This window comes from Coturnix japonica, chromosome 1 (genome assembly GCF_054131305.1).
Source record: "Coturnix japonica strain WE chromosome 1, WE-NBRP24, whole genome shotgun sequence".
Lineage (NCBI taxonomy): Eukaryota > Metazoa > Chordata > Aves > Galliformes > Phasianidae > Coturnix > Coturnix japonica.
The window spans coordinates 8,145,825-8,170,178 of NC_140663.1; the positions used below are offsets into that span (position 1 = coordinate 8,145,825).

General features: G+C 35.8%; 1 protein-coding gene across 1 annotated transcript in view; it reads left to right on the plus strand.

Moving 5' to 3' along the window:
- The first annotated feature begins 15,196 nt into the window (after positions 1–15,196).
- The window catches only part of SEMA3E (semaphorin 3E), a 121,629-nt gene continuing 112,471 nt past the window's right edge, over positions 15,197–24,354 (plus strand). The window contains exon 1 of the mRNA XM_015880582.3: positions 15,197–16,054. Within this exon, the coding sequence (XP_015736068.2) occupies positions 15,928–16,054 (127 nt within the window). The 5' untranslated portion in view covers positions 15,197–15,927. The remainder of the gene's footprint in view (positions 16,055–24,354) is intronic.

A 24,354-nucleotide genomic window follows, 5' to 3' on the forward strand; every position in this document is an offset into this window, starting at 1 on the left:
ATAGAATCATAGAATTACCCAGGTTGGAAAAGACCTTGAAGATCATCAAGTTCAACCGCAGCCTAACCAGTACCCTAACTCTAACAACACTGCTAAATCATATCCCTGAGCACCACATCCAAACGGCTCTTAAACACATCCAGGGATGGCGATTCAGCCACCTCCCTGGGGAGCCTATTCCAGTACTTGACTACCCTTTCTGTTAAGTAGTGTTTACTAATATCCAAACTAAACTTGCCCTGGTGCAACATAAGGCCATTTCCCCTCGTCCTGTCACCAGTGAGAAGAGCCTTGCCCCATTCTCACTGTAAGCACCTTTCAGGTACTGGAAGAGGGCGATAAGGTCTCCCCTTAGCCTCCTTTTCTCCAGACTAAACAGCCCCCGCTTCCTTATCCTCTCCTTGTAGGGTTGATTCTCCAAACCTTTCATGAGCCTCATTGCCCTTCTCTGGACCTGCTCCATTAGCTCCATGTCTTTCCTGTGCTGAGGTGCCCAAAACTGAACACAGTACTCGAGGTGAGGTCTCACCAATGCTGAGCCTCACCAACAGGGGCAGGATGACTTCCCTAGTCCTGCTCACCACACCATTCCTGATACAAGCCAGGATGCCATATTCAAAGAAATGTCTCTTCTGTGTACCTTTCATGTGACAAAACAATATCTTTGTTTATTTTTTCTTCCTGGGGAAACTGAGCCTCAGTCAAATGACGTGAAAATGAAGGCACCTGAACAAATTTGCAAAAACAAATAGTTGACTCTGGATCTACTGAGTGTTTTTTTTTTAAGTAATTTAATTGCTGAATTAGCCTTTTAGGAGAGAAATTATATGCACCATTGATTTGTCATCCCTGAACTTGTTCTTTTGTCTCTCAATAAAGCATTTGTGTGGTTTAGAAAGCAGCAAAAAGCTGTATATTCACCTTCATCAGTTGTGAAAACAAGCAAGTGAATAGTTTTTTTTAAGTAAATTACATCCTTTTGTACTTTGAAACTAACTTATATAGGCTGCTGATTAAATAAGAATAAAAAAAAAGAGTTAATCATGCTAACTGTTGGCTGCAAACTGGAAGAAATTGCATTAGGAAATACAATTTTTTGTAACAAATGCAATATATATTGTCAGTATTTTAGGAAGAGCAATTACATTCTCTGCAAACCAGAGTAACTTGGGTCTGTCTCACTTATGTTTATCACTTTAATTATGTATATACTTTTAAACTATACTGTAAAGCACAGATATTTAAACTTCCTCTTCCGTTAACAAAGAGATGTACCTTCAGTGTCTTCTGAGACAGGCTTTTGAGACTTTAAACTAGCAGATGACTAATATTAGGGTGAACAGAACCTAACCTGATTCACGGAAGGCCTGCTTAAAGGCTCATGACCAAGGCATCAGGCACGTTCCAAGAAACCCAGAGAGGAAAAAAAGCCACTAAGAAGAAATATCACTGAGTTGAGCAAAAAGGTGCAAAATGAAAAGAACAAACAAGTAGATTTGAGAGATATCTTCATTTTCATGCATTACATCAAAGAAGTTATTATTTTAAATAGAACTACATCTCCAGAGAAACTGAAGAGCAGCTATAGTTATGAAGTGTGTTATAGGGTTTATTGTTATAGGGTTTATATCAGCTCTTGTAAAATTTAAAATCAGCTCATGTTGCTGATGCTCATTTTGTGGCAAAATGAATCAGTGCACCAGTATCTTAGCTGAAGACTGGAAAAAAAAAAAAAAAAAAAAGGGGGGCGGGGGGGGAAACAAACAAACAAACAAACAAACAAACTTTAATAAATTAATAAATATCTATACAAATAAGTTCAGACAAAGGGAAGAAAAGAATATGAAAGAAAAGATCTAATGGATAATCACTTAATCCAAACAGTTACCTTAACTGTTTTTTTAATTTTAATTTTTAATCCAAAATATCCAGTTTTCACTATCTGGTGTTAATGACAATTTTATCTTCAGTAGAAAGAACTCAGACAAAAAATGTTAAATGTCACTTATAACGCGAAAAGATGTTAGGAATATCAGCCAGAAAAGTTGAATTTTGGGAGTATTTTGACCAATGTAGCTTTTGAAATGCTTCTATGAGCTTTTGCAGTAGACGAGGGATCAAGAAAATTAAATTATCCTTTTGCTACTGAGGGGTCAATTAAATGTGGATGTCTGTAGAAATTCCACAGGGATGAAGGGTAGACTGAGCTGCTGAGCTGACGGGATCCAAATTGAAAACAGCTCTCAAAACTGCTGCTTATCATTATTTTTTTATTCTTCAGAAATATTTTTTTTCCAAATGGCACAGAGAAAAACTATACATTTATGAAGAATATAGTTCCTGAATTAATATAGTTTACAGAATAAAAATTGGGATTCACATCCACAGATTTGCAGAATGTCTGCAGTTCAAAAAATTTTCCAGCCCAAATCCAGTCCAGAATATTAACAGCTCCAGAAGGCCAACTTAGAATTATATTGTCAGGTGGTCAGTGTAAAATATTTGGGCTGAGTCTTCTTTTCAGCTAGGTTTAACATTTACTTGTGATAAACTGTTGGCAGAATCAGCAGGAATAAAATTAAGTTGCTTCTTATGAACAAGACTGATAGTTCGTTTTTCCTCTCATTAATTCTGAGGTAAACTTGAGTACCAAAACACACAGGTACCTCTCAGTGTAATGGCACATGTAGAGCTAAATGAAGGTCCTTAGCCTCAACAAATGATGGACAGACAGCTTTATAAACTGATTATTTCTGCTTCAGATGTGACCATGGATGTAAAGTTGGAATTGTGTGTAAACATCAGCAAACATTTCTATAGGCATAACCATTGGCACCTTCCTATTACAATATAGCAGTTTCCATGTTCTTTCAGGCTACTTTGAAACCTCCTTCTATAGTTTTGCTTTCAATTTTCTCATATCCTATTCTAAAAACACAATAATCTCAAATTATATTACTCAATTTCACTATTCATTAGTATTCAGCACTTTGCATTTGTAACCCTTTGACATACAGGTTTTAGTGGCAAGGTTCCTCTGTTAAGAAAGAAAGAAAGAAAGAAAGAAAGAAAGAAAGAAAGAAAGAAAGAAAGAAAGAAAGAAAGAAAGAAAGAAAGAAAGAAAGAAAGAAAGAAAGAAAGAAAGAAAGAAAGAAAGAAAGAAAGAAAGAAAGAAAGAAAGAAAGAAAGAAAGAAAGAAAGAAAGAAAGAAAGAAAGAAAGAAAGAAAGAAAGAAAGAAAGAAAGAAAGAAAGAAAGAAAGAAAGAAAGAAAGAAAGAAAGAAAGAAAGAAAGAAAGAAAGAAAGAAAGAAAGAAAGAAAGAAAGAAAGAAAGAAAGAAAGGAAGGAAGGAAGGAAGGAAGGAAGAAAGGAAGAAAGGAAGAAAGGAAGAAAGGAAGAAAGGAAGAAAGGAAGAAAGGAAGAAAGGAAGAAAGAAAGGATTAATTTCTGGTATATTCTAATTGTATTTCTTATTTCTTTTACACAGGACAGAACTTTTCATAAATATTAATTTCTCACAGAAATGATTGAGAATGGTGATGTTGGTAAATAACTGCCCATTAAAAGTCTGAATTTACTGAATAATTTTTTATTTTTTTATTTTTTTATTTTTTTTAGGTTAAAGTTGTTGCTCATCTACAGAAATTATAAGAAAACAACTTTAGATCTCGAAAGCATTTTATGCAAAATATACAAAAAAAAGGTCGTTATTGAAAGGCAAATTCCTGAGAATATCTCTGGAAAGAAATAATGTAATGATGGAAGTTTTGAACTAAGACTTTCCAAAAGTTAAGGGTCAGTGAGAGATGTGTGAGTATATGATTTTATTTTTAGGAGGATCATTTAAAGATATTTTAAAAACAGGATATTAGCCATGGAAAATTACTGGCTCTTGAACTGAAATAAATACAAAATAACTCTCAGTACAAAATAATTCCTCCCATCTCGTAACTATTCAAACAGTGAAGTCAATTGGTCATGTGTTGTCTGTTCAGCCCACAAAGTAATAATCTCCCAGCTATGTCTGATCAAGATTTATGTATTTATAAATATATACTTTGAGTTGGCAGGCCTTCTTGATCAAACACATCCCTTTTATAGAAGAAATGGCAAATTTCCATAAAAATGACAAGTAATAGTAATCTTTCTCAGACAGGTTTCCATTCTGTTGGGTGTTTCAGTCTGATGAACCGAACATGGGAACTAAGTGCAAGATCTACTGAGGTCCTGTGAACAGCACTTTGTGAATAACTGTACTTCAGTACTTTAAAAGTTTCAGGCTGAATAAAATGCAAAAATATTTTTCTGCCAAAAAAATCTTTTTACTCTTTAACAGTTTTATGAGCCTAATCATTTCTTTTCTAATTCTATGAGGACATGGTGATGATTGGAGGACTGTAGCCCCTCTCCTTTGAAGTCAGGCTGACAGACTAGAGAAATTGAGTTGTTCAGCTTAAGAAAACAAAGGCTCTGTGAGATTACAGTAAAGTGGTCATATATCACCTAATAGGGGCCTATAAGAATGCTGGAGAGGGGTTCTTCAAAAGAGCATATAGTGACAAGAAGGGGATAAAGGTTTTAAACTGAAAGAAGGCAGGTTTAGATTGGATATTAAGGAGAATTTCTTCACTGTGAGGATGGTGATGCACTGAAACAGGTTGTAGAAAGAAGCTGTGGATATCCCATCACTGGAGGCATTCAATATCAAGTTGGATGGGGCTTTGGGCAACCTGATTTAGTAGGAAGTTTGGAACTAGATGATTCTTATCATTTTTTTTTTCCTTTTTTTTTTTTTTTTTTTTTCCCAATTTAAACCGTTCTGTGATTCTATGGTTCTATGGTTCTATGATTCTATGAACTTAAACTTCCAGGAGATCATTTAGTCATTTTCATCAGTTCACATACCATTAACAAGACTTGACATTTATGCTGTATGAATTCCAGGAGTTTTATTTTGGATTAGTTCTAGTCTGACTACTTGGGCAGGTGCCCAATAACAGTAGGAACATGTTGGGTCCAGTCCTGGAATGCATCTTCCAGTTTAGCTTCATTACAAAGGAATCCAGTTTGTATCCTCTCATTGCTCTGCAACACTAGCTGAAGTAAGGTGTGTGAGTCAGAATACCCACGTCAACATTATTCTGATCTAACAGAAGTGCTGGTGTAAACAGGTGTTACATTTGTCTATTATTCTGTTACTTCCCAGACAAAGTGTCAGCACAAATAAAACAGTGTAAATGTTTCAGGATGTACTGTTTGCTTCCTTTTCTTCTATAACAAGTCATTTATGACACTCTTTTCTTTGAATTTATAACAATTTATTTCTTGCAGGCTTCTTCTGCTTCTTAAATCTGAAAATCCTTTGACTTTGATAACAGAAATGACCTGCAGTGAATGCCAGTTATGGTGCTGAGTACAAAATAAGAAGTGGATCAACTAAGTCCCAACATTCAGAGAAGAAAGCAGTAATTTCAAGTAGAAAAAGGTGTTCTGCTTCCACAGCCACATTTGGAGAAAGAATGGAAAAGATGATTGAACAAGAAACATTCAGGAAACTTCAAAGAAGCTACACATTACATAGATTTGCTCAGAGACTAAAGAATATCCCAAACTGTGTAATGGAAGAAGTTACTATCCTAGCCACCTAAATAATTACAACAAAGAGAAACAACTGGTAGGCTATCTATCCATGCACATGCTGGAGGAGGCAGGAACACTTTTTACTCAGCATAGTTTTCTGGACTCTGCTGATCCTGACCTTAAAAGAGAAGGAAGCTGACCCGTCTTAGTTTCATTTAAAAGCAGCTCCATCTTCATGTCAGCTCAAGATGCAGAAAGATGTGTAGGAAACAGGTCAGTAGCAAGAACACAGGAAAGAGTGTTTGCTCTGCAGTGGAAGCACTGAGCTGTAGCCAGAGGCTATTGCATCAGGGAAGGCAGAGGTATCTGCAAATACGAGGAGGAAGAAATGGCTCTTATCCCACAGAGTAAAAGAAAAAACAAAGAGGAAGGTCCTTGCCTTCATTCCAGATGCTCTAAAATCTCTTGGAGTAAGCCTCAACATACTTTCTTTGAAATATTACGACTCATTAATATCTCATCTGCTCCCTAACTCATTTTAGTACTGTTCCAATCAGCATACTCCAGTCCAAAAGATAATCCAATCGAAGAAGTCCTCCTAAATAGTTCGACTCAACTAGCAATACTATCTCAGTAAGTTTTGCATCCTTAGAAAATCCCACAAGCCTCTTTCCAAAGATAGATCTCTATCCTGAATCTGTTCTGCACAAACATTTCTATGTTTTAAGAGACTTACTGAGAAGAGAAAACAAACCTAAAGCAAAGGAAAAATCCTTTTCTAACATTATTTCCAGGATTATTTTTTTGTTTGTTTGTTTTTAGCTCCTGGATTTCTCTTGCTGAAAAATCAGGATTTTGAAATCTGACCCAATAAATCATGTAACTGCATGCTTAGGAACATGAATACCTGTGTTGAAATCATTGTGTTTAGTCTGAAGGGTAAGTTGGAAGTACCACCTAGAATCACTTTTTATTTATTTGTTTATTTATTTATTATCATCAGTTCCTTCAAATAGTGATTCAACTAAATTGTTATAACCTTAAAAAAAAAAAAACTGTTTGGGGAATTTAACCCATAAAATAGATTTTATTGAATAAGTGTTTTTAGCATATCCACATTTCTCAACATTCTCAAATTTATAATTTCAGAATATTTGGTGCTGTCTTTATTAATAGAACTTGTATCAAATAGTTTTATACAACCAGTAAGTGAGGTCATCTATTTTCTGGCATTTTTAGTGATGCAAGGATTTGGCTCTGAAATCTTAGGAAAATTTAGCTGAAAAAGTACACAGACTGAAGAAGTTATACATGGGGACAAAAATGAGGGGGTTCTGTATTTTACACCCCACTTTGGATTCCAGATAACATAACAATTACATAAAATTTTAATAATTATTATTAAAGCTATATCATAGTGACTGCTAAAGCAATTACTCTGAGCATCAGATAGCACAGCACCACCACATTACTTGCCAAACTATAAATCAAGGCTTCCACAGTCAGTCATAATTTTTATGTCCTTTTGATTTTGCCTACTTTTCTATTTTTTGGAATAAACATGTGCTTGATATTTGCAAGGGAAGTTATAGAAGACTAAGCTACAGGCTACAGTGACATTTTCTTTTGGGTCATCTCTTCATTTATTGGTGGAGGAAGATAGTCACTTGTGTAAAAACAAATTATGACTCAGAGAATCCCTATAGAGGGATTAGCCAGAGAAGTGAGGTTTTCACTGTACCTTCATGAAGTCTCCGTATAAATAGTCTTTTACTGTTTGTTAAAGCAGCTTTCTAATCCTTGCCTTGACCATTACATACAAAGTGGTTTTGTTAATTCAAAATAGACATAGTTCTGAGCCACAACATTTATAAGATCATAACATCTAGGGGTGGAAAACAAGTAATACATCATTGAGTACACCTCCCCTGAAGGATAGGGTAGTCTAGTTAAAAATGACTCAAATAACATGGTTTTAACCACATCCTGAGACAGCTAGTTTGCTGTCCAGCTCATCCTACTGCCACAGTGGGTTTTTTTTTTTTTTTTTTTTTTTTTTTTAATTTTATTTATTTTTTCCCCATATTCTCCTTCATGGATCTCCAGCCTCTCACTTTCAATTCAGCTTAGCTATGATTGGGAGAGTGACCCTCCTTTGGGCAAAGGAGAACCTTCCAGATTCCTACAATCACCTCCTTCCTGTTAATGTTCCTATTTCTATGATTGCTTTAAAATTGTAGGTTACATTTCTGTATTATCTATCACTGCATTAATTTTTAATTGTTAATATTTTTCTCACATTTGGCAACACTACTGTACTTTTTTGCACAGCTGTAATATTGGATTTCTGACTAGTTATTCTAATAACTAACAAATTACAGACTCACAGAATCATAGGGGTTGGAAGGGACCTCCAGTGATCATCGAGTCCAACCCCGCTGCCAAAGCAGATTCCCTACACCAGATCACACACATAGGCATCCAGGCTGGTCTTGAATATCTCCAGAGAAGGAGACTCCACAACCCCCCTGGGCAGCCTTTTCCAGGGCTCTGTCACCCTCACCGTAAAGAAGTTCTTGTGAACATTCATGTGGAACTCTCTATGCTCCAGTTTCTGTCCATTTCCCCTTGTCCTGCCTCCACACACTGCTGAAAAGAGTCTGGCCTCGCCACTTTGCTCCCCACACCTTAAAAATTTATAGACTTGGATCAGGAAGAAATTCTTTATTGTCAGAATGACCAAGCACTGGAACAAGCTGCCCAGGGGGGTTGTGGAGTCACTTTCTATGGAGATCCATCTGGACCCTGCAGCTCTGTGACTCTGTGGTCTTAGTAGATGACAGTGAAACAATTTCATTCATGCTTTAAAATGATATAAACAATCTTAGCAAACAAACAAGAGATTTCCCTGAGATAAGGTGATCAGTATCTAATTGAAAAATAAACTGTTATTTCTCTTCCATTTTCTCAAGAAAACTTAAAGATTAATTCAGTGCTGTTTGATACCTTTTCCAGAGACTTCTTGAAAGCTGAAGTTGTTGGTGCTTCAACAAAGCAAATGTGTTAAAGCCTCTCGGTTTTTGTTGTTGTTGTTGTTGTTTTAGTTTCTTTTTTGTTTTGTTTCGTTTTTAAGTGAATGTTGGTGTTTCAATTACATGTCTGTCTAGACTGATCTCAGACATGAAATCCAATGATAATGACTTTTTCATAATAATGCAGGAAAAAAAAAAAGTAAATAAAATAAAAGTGATGGTGTAAGGCACACCCAAGTCACCACACGAAGACGGATGTCTTTGTTTCAACTAGTGCATGGAAAAGGACAGCAATTCAGTCAGTCAAGATGTTGTCTCACCTGGATTTATTCTTGGCTAAGAGAAAGCACGGATGTATGTGTGTGGAAAAGGAGTTAAAAAGGTAGTAATGGATTTTTTGTTTTGTTTTGTTTTTGTGAAAGTAATGACCTTATTAATGCTGTGATTTCAAAAGCCATTAGAGGATATACATTTTTCAATTCCTATACAGTCCAGAATTATAAAGGTTCAGCACCTCCCATATCTCCAAAGCTGCCTGTGGCTGCAGAGAGATCAGCCACTATGTACCAAGAGTTGACATAAAATACCAGAGTTCTGTGTGCTTCAGTACCCAGCATTTCAGTACCTTAATGTTAGTTGAGTGACACTTGTGAAGAGATTCAAAGAAATGTATATACCTCTGGATCTCTTTAAACCATGGAGGGACTTAATGCTTTAACCACTATGACACAGAAGCATCTCAACTAAGCTTATTTCTGCATTGCAGTTAAATATTGTCAGCATGTTCCCTATTAAATGTTTGAAGCTGATTCTTTAGATTTTCTTTGTCTTTCAAAGGAAAGGGTTTTGGACTATGATGATAAGAAATATAATTCATTCTAGAAAGCAGATTATAAACTGCTGAGGCAAATCAGAGCATATACCAAGTTTGGACTCCACTTTTGGGATCTGACATCATTTACGTCTTCCAGTAATAGGTGTAAGTTAAAATATGAACTAAATGTAGTTCAGGATACATGTCTATCCTATGAAGTCATCACCTTGCTCAAGCAGATGTGTAGAAAGTATTATCAGGCAACAAAACTGGAATTCATTTTCAAATATCTTGTATAAAAATACGTTTGCATCTCTAAAACCTGCAACCAATTTGTGGTCAAAATGCTTTACAATATACACTTTCCATTTCACATTTGAGAAATAATTGCATTAGAAGATGGTTGTAGGCTTCAAACAGAAAGTTTGTAGTTTATGTCTTTAACTGTCTGATTAAGAAAAGTAAACATTTTTAAAGCTGTCTCTGTCAATGGCCAAACGACTTCATTCATGTGTAGAAGACTAATGTCGATGAACTGAAGCAACTAAATGACACCTTTGAGGTGTAAAATAGTGCTTTTATATAACTAGGGTGCATTTTTCTTTTAACATAAAGAAGAATCAACAATCAATTGGAAGACCTTTTAAAGAGAGAATTACACAGTGTTCACATTGTTCATCTGGTACTACAAAGAACATAATTCACTTTAAAAAAATAGAATTCTTCATCATGAGTTAATAGAAAATGTCTGACACCCATAATTACTTAATACTAGACTTCTGAATACTACATTTTTATCTTCTCACTGATGAGTGGAAAATATGCATGCCATATTTAATCATCAACAAAAATCAAGCTCTTCCATTTCTACTTTTGTTTAGAAAGAGTTCTGCAATTATTTAGTAGGAAAAATATCATCAAAAATACTTTTCTCTAGAGAAATCAGTAATTTGATTTTCATCCATAACTAACCATACAGATTGCTGTGACCCATGTGCTAATCATAAGTCAAGCACATGGAGTTGATTTCAGAGGTAAAATACTGATACACTCAAGAAAACTGCAACTGAAGAAAGAAGCATTTACTCTACCTGTTTTATATAGGTTAACTGAAGTATGTGATCTATGGCCCAAGTCGTATTGACATTCACCTGTAATTAGTCATAGAAGTGACACTAGTGCAAACAACAATGTTCCAAGGACAGTAAGTTTCAATATTTACCTGACAAAACCCAGTCTCTCTGAAATCAGGAGGACAGTAATTTAGTTGAGAATTACTTTTTTCCTCCAGAGCACTAATTTACAGGATAATTTTGCGGCAAGTCTGAAGTGCAAGTTCATGTTCAGTCAAACTCTTTTGCTTAATGAATATTGTCTAAATTTGCTCTTGGATCAAAGAGAGAATTTACTGTGTATGAAACAAGAGAAATAACATTTCCCTGTCCTAAAGACACTGTATATAAACACATCAGCTTTCACACAGGGCTAGATTCCAACTCCAGCAGACAAAAGCAAATGTGAGAATCATTTATAGTGTGAAAATTCTATATGATGACTAAGTTTTGTTATAATTTCTTGTTACTACCTTGTATCAAACAGGATCTGAAAGCATTCTTTTGCTATCAGTTAACATATCCTCCCTAGGGTCAGCGGGGTCATTTTAATGGCTTTCTGCTTCTTTCTTGGAGAGATTTAAGAAGATACTACTGAGTGATTACTCACCTGTTGGATCTATTTTTCCATGTTCTTGTTTCGTCTTGTCAGAACTCTTGCTTAATGTGTCCACAAAATTTTTGTGGGTTGATTAGGAGTTAAGAGTGCATTGTTGCACCATTGCAATGACAAGCATTTTTTCTTTTTCTGCAGTGCTGAAGCAAGAGCCAGTTACCAGTTTCTAACAGAGTCTGGAACAGGCATGAATTCCCATCTCAAAGGCAGAGATAAGACAGAGATAATAATTACATGATATACAAGCCTTTCCTTTTTCTCACACATCTATTGTAAGTATTTATCTATAATAGTATTTGAAAACTGAAGTGTCAATACTAACTGCAATGCTCAGTGGATAAATAATGACATAAAAAAGGTTTGAAAGTCAAATACTGTAAGAGAAGGATTTAAGTATTGTTAAAGATTTGTCTGTTAAATAAATGAAGATCTGATTACTTTTACAATACGCTTATCACGAGTTACAGGAGTAAAGAAGATGCAGGCATCCTTAACTTTTACTGAAGGCCACACAGCTCTTCCTTGGACTGCACACCTTTTGATCTGCAAACAGTCCAAAAAGAAAGCCATGGCTCAGTGTAGTGTCTTTAGAAGGAGGCAGTCTTGTAACTTTCAAACCTAGGTTTGAGTTATGGTTATAGCGATCTTTGGACCACCCTAGCTTTAACATTTCTAAACACTTCATTTTGCTTTATAGTTATAATGTTTAGAATTTGTTGCTGGTGCTAGTAGCTAATAGCAGATCTACTTATTTATATCATGCTCCTGCATATACATTTCACTTTCTCAGTTAAACGAGTTCACACAGTATGTCAGAAGCATTTTATGTTAGAGTGTTTAGATTTACAAGCTCACTGGTTTCATTAGAACTGCTCTGCATCCACAGTGGTTACAGCAAATCAAACCGTGACTCACAGACTTTGCAAAGCAATTCACAGTTGATTTGGAGTTCTTTTACTAGATTTTTTTAACTGAGAATACAGAATGAAAGTGTACACACCATGTTTATTTTTTCCTTTTCTATTAAGAAACCCTCTAGCACTTTTTAGCTGAGAGCAATTATATAAACTTTATCCCAGCAATCAAGCACCAGGTTTGCATCTCAATTTTCAAATTCCTGAAGACTTTTAGGCATGAATTTCTATTTACCTGTCAGCATTCCCTTAAACAGAGGTTTTGCCACTGAAACACACTCAGGTTCAACAGAGATCTGTTCTATTTGCCTTGCTAACAGAAAATATACAGTAAACCCACCATGTTTACTCTTCAGAGACCCAGCAAGGTATTACATGTGGGCTTTGCAGCCCTTGGCATCTGTGTTTATAATCATCTAAGACAGAATCCTAATATTTGAACATCTTAGTTGCCATCCTTGTACCTACTGTTTAAAATCCTTCAGGAACAAGTCTCTCAAAACAACCCTTGAGGCAAGACCACATGTCTGTTTAATTGAAAAGTCGCTGAGGCAAAGAACTTGTCTGCCTTGCCTGAGGCCACACATTTCTGCCTTGAAATTGTGTGTACCTTTCCTCTACTCACTTTTCATCTTTTTTTTTTTATTATTATTTTCCATTTTTAAAATTTTTATTTATTTATTTATTTATTGCGTAAGGTGGTGTGAGGTTTATAAATCTTATACAGCAACTTGAGAAAAAATGAAGCAAGGATATATCTGGTAAGAACATTCTTTTTTTTTCCTTTCCTTTTTTTTTTTTTTTTTCTCTTCTTCAAGGAAAAAAGTGATTCTCTACTGATTACACCAGCACTTGGATTTTCCCTCCCTTCCATCTTGTTGGGCCTCTTTGCAGTGCAGTAATCTTTCTTCATATTCAGAAGTCATTCCCTGCATGTGCATGCCAGCACTTCTTGCTGCCAGCTGAAGCCTCCCCATCCAACAACAGCTTCAGCTTCTGCAGCCCTGCTCCACAGCCTTCCCTCAGCAAGCACAGGAAGTAGCCTGAGGCATCCACGCGGCCCACCCAGCTCAAGAATCAGATTTCAGACAGAAATGCTTTGTCCTTGAGCACAAATATGAAAATCAGCTTGCCTGGGTATTTCTGACACTACTGATCACGTTGTGTTTGTAGGGAGCCAAGAGTTACGTAATGGCTGAGGATGCATGGGTTTTTGAAGTGGGACTGAGTGCTCTCATCAGAAGGGAATTGCCTTCATTTTTACACAGGGCTTGTCTGAGTAGACATCCTGCACCTTTTCTCTTACCTAAGAACAAAATAAGGCCCATGGTTTCCAGCAGCTCCCTTCTCTCACCCTCCAGGAAAATGAAACTAGAATGTAAGGAATTTAAAGCTGGGAAAATCGTCTTGAGCTTGCTGCACTATTGTTCTAGTACCACCTCAGGATACCTGAAGTCTTAACTAATTAGGTTCAGCATCTATAGCACTAGCTGCATCCTGAGAATATCAACAACTAACCTCCTACTGTGGTTTGGGTAGCAGCTCTAGAGAAGGGCAGAATTTGAGGGTTCAGTTTACTCACTAATTATGGTTTCAGCATTCATACTTGAGCTTGCATTTTCATTTTTGTAGCCTTTTTGAAAATGTATAGATTAAATTAGAAAAAATATTGAGTTTTCTATGTCAAGATTCTTAAAAGCAAAAAAGGACATTTGGGTTACTTCAGAAACTGAAGTGTTTAAATTTTTAAGATTTACATTTAAGAAAGAATGAGTCTTTTAATATTCTATTAATTCTATCTTTATTTGTGAATAAGATGTGAATATTTCAATAAGAGCTCACAGAATCACATCCAAAGACAAATGTAAATTTTCAGGGAGGCCTCAACAGGGACTAGATCATGCTCTTTACAACAGCTTTGAGCGATCAAATGCAGCACATTGGTATGCCTTCACACAACAGAAAGGTGCCAATAAAAAAATCCCCACCAGGTGGATGATAAACTCATCTGTGCTGAGATCAGTCCTTGGAGGCAGAGCCAGTACTGTGTTCACAGACAATGTCTCTAGCACACATGCTGAGTGACTGCCAGACAACTGGCCCCACAGCCCTACATCAGTATACAATTCAGTGCAACTTCTAACATGTGTGCACGAAATGGAGCAAAGAGCTGTGTGATTTCTTCCTCAGCTCTTGCTCCCGTGGTTTGACTGCTGATGGAACAGTTTCCAACTGATTTAAGGCTAGCCCAGGTATGTGTAGGTGACCTGTTGTTGGAGAACTAACAGGAAGGCATAACCTCCCCTCTTCTGATTATACAGCCTCCAGGAGGTCCTTAGGCACCCTCACTGATTTACTTTTGTCTTTTCCTCCAAAGTTGTTAAGTTGCTTCCTTTAGTTTCATTCTTTTCTAGTTTTCATGTTTTATTATTGCAAAGACCTGAGATGATATCAATGCCTTCATTAAAAACAAACAAAACAAAACAAAACAAACAAAAAAACCCCACACAAAAACAAACAGAAACAAAAACCCCTACAACTGTTAATAATTAAATGCACTTCACAAAATGCTAAAAGAATCTATGCGTGAGATCTGAGCTAGAGAGCCTATTAATTCTACATTTATGTATATTGGACATGGACCTATAAACTTTTTAAATAAAAACTTACTTTTTTCCCACATGTATAATTTTAATGATGTGAATATTAATGATGTGAATTTTAATGATGTTTAATTAGAAATTATTAAAATAAAAAAGAGATGGAGTTATCTGGTATTTGTTAGTTGCAATGTAAGAAGTAGCTGCTTGATGCTTGTAAATCTGATGCTGTTTATCATGCTCTCATTAAGGTATGTGTAGAACCACATATGGAAAAAAACAAAACAAAAACAAAAACAAAACAAAAAACAAAACTAAACAACAACAACAACAAAAAAACAACACAAAAACAGAACAACAACCAAAAACAACTACACAAAAATAAACCCTTCTTAAAGTAAGAAAGGACGGCTGATCCACTTAGTAGCATGCTGTTTAATGACTCTAAGTGATAACGCACTTAAACTGTTAATTCAAGGGTTAATCCTCCTCTAACACTGAGCTGGGAAAAAAAAAAGCCTGAAATGACTTTTCAGAAGGGAGGGGCGGGAAGAATTCTGACCCTTCTCCTGAAGCTTTACAACGTGAAACCACGAAGCAATTGAGGAATGAGAGCACAGCACGTGGATTAAATCGCTTCCTAGAAGCAGCTCTTACTGTACATCGCCTCAACCCTCGCTGAACTTTCTCAGTAAATACGGCAGCCTGACAGCCTGGCTTCCCCGCTGGGTGGATCCTGCAACTCCAGGAGGGAATGGCACTTCTTGTTTTTAATTAGCAAAGGTGAAAGGTGAATTAAAACTGGCTGTTTGGCAAGTCAGAGCGAGGAGCTGAGTTCTGAAGAGCACCAAGGAGGAGGGTGATTTTTTTTTCTTTTCTTTTTTTTTCTTCCCTTCCCTCCTTTTCTTAATGAACTGCCTTGCAGGAGGGACTGAAAATACAGCTTCTTCCTGAATCCACGGACAGAGTTACTAGAGAGCTCAAGACACAACACTGCAGAGTAACGCCTTGGAATGTCCTCGCACTTTATAAACAATTGTACTGGGGAGGGAATATTTTTACATGACATTTGCGCAGCTTGACAAATGGCATGCTGAGTCTGTGTGCTCCTGTGACGAACACTGATTTTTCACATAGAGATACCACACAAACTGACCAAAGAGAGATATCTGACTGCACTGGGAAAGTAGAAGTGGAACTTGGAGCCTTAAAATAATAACAAACAAAGAGCAGCAGTTAAGTGAAGAGAGCAAGATTTCGATGTTGGGCAGGATGGCATCTGCCCAGGACCTTTTAATGCTGGCACTATGTGGCTTGTTACTAGAGTTACCGGCTGGATGTCATGCAACAGATACGAGACAGCCAAGGTTACGTCTGTCATATAAAGGTAGGTCAGTGTGTCAGGTTTTTAAAGCCTTTATGCTAATACAAGTTCATTGACTTCACTGAGAGTATTGCAGTGGGTTTAAAATGTGGTCCTCTGACAGAGTGAAATATTCCTTTCCAGAAATGCTGTAAATTATGTTCTTGTATTAAATTGTATCTGTAATTGACTTTATTGAAATTAGAATTAGAATTGATTTTAGGCTTTTTCAATATTCTTATACCTGAAAATGCATTAGGTTTTCTTGTCATTCTGTGTTGTCCTCTGTGCTGTAAGAAGGATATCTGGTCTTCAATAATAAGGAAACTCATGAGAAGATACCCTGAAATTACTACTGAATAAATATACTCATGCATAAAGTAACCCTTAAGCAATTAAATGTCTGTTTCACTTTTAGAATTCTATTTATCTACAAATATAGCTAAGGCAAAAAGACTGAATTCCTGTGCAACCATATGATTCATTTTCTAAACTAGCAAGTGTCATCACACTGTAATTAAAATGACTAACTGCCAATGTAAGACTGCTTCCAGTTTAGCTGCTACTCAGAGAAAAATGTTACTTTCTCTCATATTTGTGTACATTACTTACAACTTCTTTCTTCAGTGTTAGTCTCCCTGAAACCTAACCTCTTCTCCCTTAGCTCCTTCAAAGTGCCCCCTTGTTCTAGATTGCCTGTGATTTATACTCTTCCTTATGATTTGGTACTCATCCTATGTATATCTATGGGTACCTGTCCACAGTCTGCAGCCATGACATTTCAGTTCTCTGCAGCAGTATATACATCTGTAGATGTCATACATACATGGCAGGCAGTTATTAGCAGTGGAGGTGAAAAAAATATGTAAGCATGCAAGGTAAATTGATGTTAAGCCAATCAACTATGTTTAAGTATTACCTTCTGTGCAAAGATGAAAAGAAAATACCTTTTTGCTGACACAGTTGGGAGTGAGAAAATGCTAATTTACTGAAGTACATTTCTGTGGCTACGGAAGTGATAACTATGCAGATTCAGTGTGAAGGATATTAAAATATGTATTTTAAGTATGGCAAGGATTTAAAATCTAGCATAAACTACAACTCCACATGTAGATTGTTTTAGTCTAAACCAGGTTTAATTGTGTTTTATGTAGCAAGCTAAATTGACAATTATAAAAAAGAATCTGAATGGCATAATTGGACTGAATGCCTTGCTAGGAAGCTCCATGAAATGAATTTTGCTTTCATTAGGGCAATGAAACATGTTTTAAAAAAGATAGACTTGTCATGAAAAGTTCTCTTGTAAGTAAATGATTGCTGTCAATGCAATAAATCCCTTTCATTATATAAATAAATAGAAATGAGTGATAAATGCTGATTATATTAATTCCCTCATATCTCCTTTGTTGAAAATGTATTTTACTGTTGATTTATGTCTAGGTGTAATCACTAGGGCTACTGTTATTATTGATCTTTACTTACTTGCAGTGGGGTTAGGAAGATGAGAAAAGCAGAATAAATGAGACAAATAGACCTACTGTTATGTTGGTTCAGGGTTTAGCTGCCAGTTTTGGCAAGCTCCCCACTATGGTTCTGCAACTATTAACTGCTTCTGTGCTAGCATGTAGGAGTAATTGTTTTTCGGCTGGTTGGAATCATTGTACATTTCACTGCATACTACTTCCACTTTCAGCAGGGAGGCAGTAATTTGGGCATGACACATCATAATTTCAAGGATATTTTCAAGGAGATTTTAAAACATCAATTTCTTACTGAGTGCCAAACCTCCCCTGCCTGATGTCAGTTTTCCTAGATCCAATGACAAAGAAAGATCCTTTCCAAGCAAATTCTCTACCATGAGCACACATATCACCATCTTATATTTCACGTCATAGAGTAACCTGCCACATTTTTCACACTTATGAAATGTGACTGATTTTACAGGCTGTGTTGCAATGAATGCCTAACTACTTATCCAAAGTCAAAGGTTATACTTGGCATCCCTGCTTGCAACCTGGGAATAGCACTTGCAGTTCTCCCATCCAAACGAATGTAGCATCCTAGTATGAAGACCATGAGTAAATGTTGCTGCATTCACTAATCAAACAGAAACAGCAGGAAGGTCCCCTCATTTTAATTGCACTTACTCCAGAGGGATGCTGCTCTGCGTACCAGCTGGGCATGGCCAGTTACAAAGTGGTGGTTGCACCATTTTGATACAGGCAATGAAATCTATATACATATATTTTCAGCGTGGAATAGCTGTAAATTCAGCAATAAATTTAATCACAAAGATCTTGAAACATGAATGCAGACATACCTGCTCAGTGCCTCCCTTTGCAGTTGGGAACGTTGGAAGTTAATTAGCATTCAGGCCACTGCAGGCAAGGCTAGTACTGACAGATAAGTAAAAGCTTCTATGATGGGTATGATGAACTTCAAGGATATAAATACTCCTCCCACTGAAAAATAAAAAAAAAAAAAAAAAATAAAAAAAAATCTCATAAATAATATACATTAAAAACTTATTACCTTATAGAACTAGGAGAAAGCATCCACAAATTAGACACAATGGTTTTTACAAATTTTCCTTTCCTCTTACTGCTTCAAAAGTGATGTTCAGTGAAAGTAAAGTGAACTGACAATGAATGAGGGCTTTTTGCCTTCAGCAAACCAGGCATCACCTGCAGCGCACACATGCTTCCCAACTCACTGCAACAAGCTCAGGTCCTAACCCTTGCTCAGAGGGGTCACCTGATGGATAGGATACCACAATCCCCTTGCCAATTAAAGGATATACTGTGAAACCTCTGTTTGATGCTATGGCCTTTTACTCAGTGTGAGTGGGAGTTATTGAAATCCTGCATTCCTGAACTACTGTTAAACCTGTCAGTTTAATGTAAATTATAATGGTGTTTTTTGAAAACACAGAGGATTATCTTCACTCACATTAAACTCAAACATGAGAATTCTGCCATTCGTTTATTTGGGGTTGAATTAATTTTATGGTTTTAACTTAGTTCTTTAGTAACTTGACCTGTATACAAACCAAAGAATTGAAGGTGTTTTGCTCAGTCCATCAGCTTTCATTCATAAGTAAATTTATATTGCAATTAAAACCATTTGTGGTATTAGTAGTATGGTCATCTTGAAGGTTGCATTTGATGATGACCAGCAGAGATCTTGATTGGGGTAATAACATACTCCTAATGTTTCATGTTGATTTCTAGAGATAAAAATGTATTGTTGCTCACTCAGTATTACAGAGAAATAAAGTTTCTACATTATTATGTTGTAGGTTGACAAATACATTTAAAAATCATTAGTTCATTTTAAGTACCGTCCAGGCAGTGCTTAATGAGGTGTTAATGGAGGCCAAGCTTCAGCCCCCATGCTTTATAGGCTGTGGACTACATTCTTTCCCAGTATCCCACAGTCTAAGTTCTCGCAATGGGAAATATATAATTAAGGTGAAATCAACACACACTGTATGTTAAAAAGAAACTATTTACATTACAGGTTGAAATGGATTTGGTTTCCAGAGAGCAGGAGGGATATATTTATACAAGCCTAGTAGAACTACATTAAAAGCATGTAGGCTTGAAGAGCCCATGAAGGATGTAATTGTATAATTCAAGCCCTATACATGGCATGCAGTGTGTTCCTAAGTGTTCTTTTCTGGTTAGTGGATAGGTTAAAGAGCAAAGGCAAGAGTATGAAACTGAGTTGTTGAGCCGCTGTGGTGTCTTCCACAGTTTTGTACCAGGAATGGGTTCTGGTCAGTGGGCTCTATGCAGACATCTGCAGATCTTGAGATATCTGTTTATTTTACCTGTTTATATTGCTCTTGAGTGACTTGATGCATTTTGGCATTGCCCAATTTCAGGTTGTGTAGCTATGTGCTGGACTGTTCTTTCCTGGGAAGGGTGTGATTAAGTAGCATTTCCAATCCAAACATTACCACCTTGAGCAGTGCTTGCTACTTGAGGTAATGAAGTTGCAACAAGCAGAAGGATCAGACTGAATTAATAAAGGGTTTAGAAATTTTATTCATATTCATTTCAAAAAAAAAAAAAAAAAAAAAAAAAGTAGAAGAGACTGAAGGGACAGATGAAATGTTGCAGAGGAAAAGTGACATATCTGTATATGTGTTCATATACAGATTTTAATATATTGGATGTGTTACATGAAACCATCTATAAGAATTGTGGTTTGTTAGGCCTGGCTAATAGTCTTTGAGGACTGTTGAGAAGGAAAGTATTTCTGCTGCAGAAGGAAAGCATTTCTTTGCCATTTGCAGGAGCTGGACTTCCAACATGCCTACTTTAATTTTAATGATATTAGTCATTTTTACTTCATTTCACTTTAAGTTGATTAAGTCATTTCTGCAAATTGTATTGATTGTAATTTATCTAGTCAGAGATTTACTTGCAAAAAGAAATTTGATTTCAGAGACTGGTTTGGAAATTATTATAGCAATGTCTTGCTATTTATTACTTTGGTCTTATAACCATATATCTTCAGGATTTTTTACTGTGTCAGTTCTTTAGCTAGGTGGCAGCAAAATTTATCCAGGGACTAATGAAAAATGTGAATAATAAAAATGTAGAAGAATTTTAGACAAGCATTTGTGTATTCTGAAGTAGGTAAATACATTTAGGAAACACTTCTTTACAGAAAGAATGGTCAAGCACTGGAATAGGCTCCCCAGGGAGGTGGTTGAATCACCATCCCTGGATGTGTTTAAGAGCCGTTTGGATGCGGTGCTCAGGGATATGATTTAGCAGAGGGTTGTTAGAGATAGGGTACTATGGTTAGGCTGCGGTTGGACTTGATGATCTTCAAGGTCTTTTCCAACCTGGGTAATTCTATGATTCTATGATTAAATGCACATATAACATTTTCAGTTAGTAATCACCTGTTGACAGAAAACATGGCTAGTTAGTAACAAGCCACATAACTCATAAATGAATCATGACTGATTCAGTTTCTTTTTTTTTTTTTTTTTTTTTTCTATTTTAATGATCTTCATGGTAGTAAAATTTTGGCTTAAAATGATTATGAAATGTAAGATATTAATTCATACTATATAAAAATCAATTTGAATCTATCAAAATAAAGACCTGTCTTGTCTGTGTTTACCTGTAGTCCAGAGAAGTCTGTATTTAAAAAAAAAAAAAAGGTTATGTGTATGTATATATTTAAGAATATGTATATCAATGTATAAATACCTATACGTATAAACATATGTTTATATGAGTGAATACATATACATAAACATGTGTATCTATAAAATATGTGTATGTAAATAACAGATAGATGTTTGGATTTTCCTTATGTTGAAATAAGGAATTGTATAAATCTGAGGGCTTAGGAACTAAAGACGTGCATTATATCTGAAGGTATATAAATCTCTGAGTGTGAGGGCTGATATTACAAGTGTTTGGAAACAACACATAACAGTCTCTTTTTAACTGAATTCTTGAGGTTACACAGAACTCAGTGTCAGTACAGAAATGTTTTAAAGGATATACAGATATCTCAGACCAGCTGGTGGGGAAGAGAGGAGGGCTTTTATTCCCATTCTCCCATTGGTCAAACAACAAAGCTTGTTTCAGATTTATTATTTATCCATATCCCAAGAGGTGACTGGCAGCAAGTTCAGGAGTGTTTCTAAGTAATCCTAGATGGACTTGTTCACAAAGACTGGATTTTTTTTTTTTTTGGCAGAGAAATCATGACAGTTCCTTTCATAACTGCAGTTTGTTGACAAAGGCTTCTGTAAGTTTTACTGTAGCAGAACTCCAAAGTGATAAGCACTACCACTGGGGATGTAAGAAGCAGACTGTTTGCTGTGTAACATCAATCACTTTCCTGCATTTGCTTTAAAGAACTAAGTGCCATCTGAAGGTACATGACCAGAATATTCTGCATGCAACTGCTTCCACATAGCTACCTCCTTGCTTTCAAAATGATATAACCATCTGCTATTTTAAGTTTGTACTTATTATTTCTCTACAAGTGTTTTATTTTACTTGCATGAACACAAGATTGATGTTTGTGTGATTTACAGTACGATTTGCAAGGGCATCTGTTTCAGACCTTTTGAGAAATTTTGGGTCAAAGAATATTTCAAAACTCTGCAATAGGTATACTAAATATTATTAAAACTGCTGTCCTGCTCTTCTTCATGCAATTAGGCAAATATAATGAAGTCAACATGTAGTGAGCATTACTTAGATGTAGTCAGCAGTAATTAGAAATAAACTTGATTTCTTAAAGAAATTCAAACCCTGTGGGGATAAAGATAGTAATCTTTGTTTTGCAAATAAAACTCTCTTAGTGCAAGTATACTGTTTTAAATATTTTGTGTTGGTTAGTTAATGTTTGGCACTTATATGATCATTTAAGGATTCATGACTATACATGAAAGAAATGTTAAAAAAAAATAAAGAATGAAAGTGTTGTTTTATAAAAAATCTGTAAGGTAGCTTAGCATTAATTCCTAGCTTTTGTGAAGAAAAAATGTTAAATAGCTTTGAAGAAGCAGTATTTGAGAAGTTTTTAAATAAGTTCCATCCTTAAGTTAGTGAAAATTATAAACCGTCAACATCAAAATTCAGTTTGAGATACTGACTGAACTTATTACATACATAAAAGGAAATAAAAACATTGATTCTCTCAGGGAATGGTTTCAGAAATGAATGTTACCAGCCTATTCCTTTTTGTCATCTCACACTGACTTACTCCTTTTTTTTCCATCATCTTTCCATCATTTTCCATTTCTTCTGGTCTTCCTCACGTCTACAACTTGGATTTTTGAAGAGATACTTCACCTTCTTAACTGATTCAATTGAAGACTCTTATAACTGTGATTCTCCTCTAAGCATGTTCTTTTAGTTCTGTTGTTTCTATTAATAGATACGCTTTTGTCCATGGCACATCCCTTGGTCAGGTGGTTTTATAGCACTCTAAAGTCTTATTTTTCATTTCAAAATAGTTTAAAGCAGACTGCAACATTTTTGTTCAACTTTTTTTCATACCTCATGATGATTTCCATGCTTACAAAAATCATCCAGGCAAGAAACAACATTGCAGACACACGGAAAAAAGGAGTTTTCAGGTTTTGTTTTGTTTTGTTTTTCAGGTTTGTCCTGATGTTTCTTGATGCTAGACTTTGCATTAGTAAACTTCAGCACATTACAATCGGGCATCTGAATGCACAGTGTTCTTGATGAGTATGCCATCTTAGCAATGTGTCTTTGTTTCTAAGTAAGTCTGCTCTCATTCTTACATTACCTGTAATTTGCCGGAGCTCTGGACTATAACGGCATGTGAAAGGTTCAGTTTACAGTTTCTGTGCAAGTATGAGCAGGAGGTCTGTAACCACAAAGATGTCAGGAAAGAGACGCCAAACATCCTGGTCCTGGCATGGCTGACTATGTGTAGCCAATAGCTGCAAAACTTGGATCAGTCATGTAGCTTAAAAAAAAAATATATATATATATATATATATTTATGGAATAAAAGTTGAACCTTATCTTCAATGTACTTGTTATTAGTTTCAGAAAAAAGCAGGTAGTTGGTAGTTGCTTTTGTCACATCATCCCGCACTGTCTCAATATTGTACTTGCCATGCTTTATTACCTATTCTATTAGAGTGCTCAATTCTTAGTAGAGTCAAAAAGAGTCTTCCAGTTACATCAAATGACATAAGATTTATCCTTGAGAGCAATGCAGTGTTTCAGACTGAAATTTCATTTGCTTGGTGGAAGTGTCACTAATTTATCTTTTGAACTTCGCAGATTAGTAAAAAAATAATTAATTATACCAGGTTACTCTCTGTTCTGTTGCATTCCTTGGAAAAACAGTGCAGTAGCACATTCAGTAACTCATGTGGCTGCCACTGGCTGGTTTCTAATAGTCATGTCTTCAGTAGCAAGGAAATGAATGAAAATTGGATCTTACAATGTTTCTGCAAATTAAAAAGTTCACACAAAGGAAATGATGGAATAGTCTAATGGCAAAGATTAATTTGTCATAGACATGCAGCATTTAGTTTCTAAAACCACATTATCGTTCTTAATCAAATTTGCCTGAAATGAGCTTTCATTTCAGAAATGAAAGTACAAAGGATATCTTTCCAGTCAGTCAGAGAATTTTGTAATGACAGAAATTAGATTTTTGTGCTTTCAGTGGTCTATTACAATACAGTTCGGAGTATCACTATGAACATTAAATATCCAAGTAAAGACGAAATAAAAGGTAAAAAAAAACCAAAAAGAATGGGGGGAGAAAAAAGGAAAAAAATAAAAAAAAAAAAG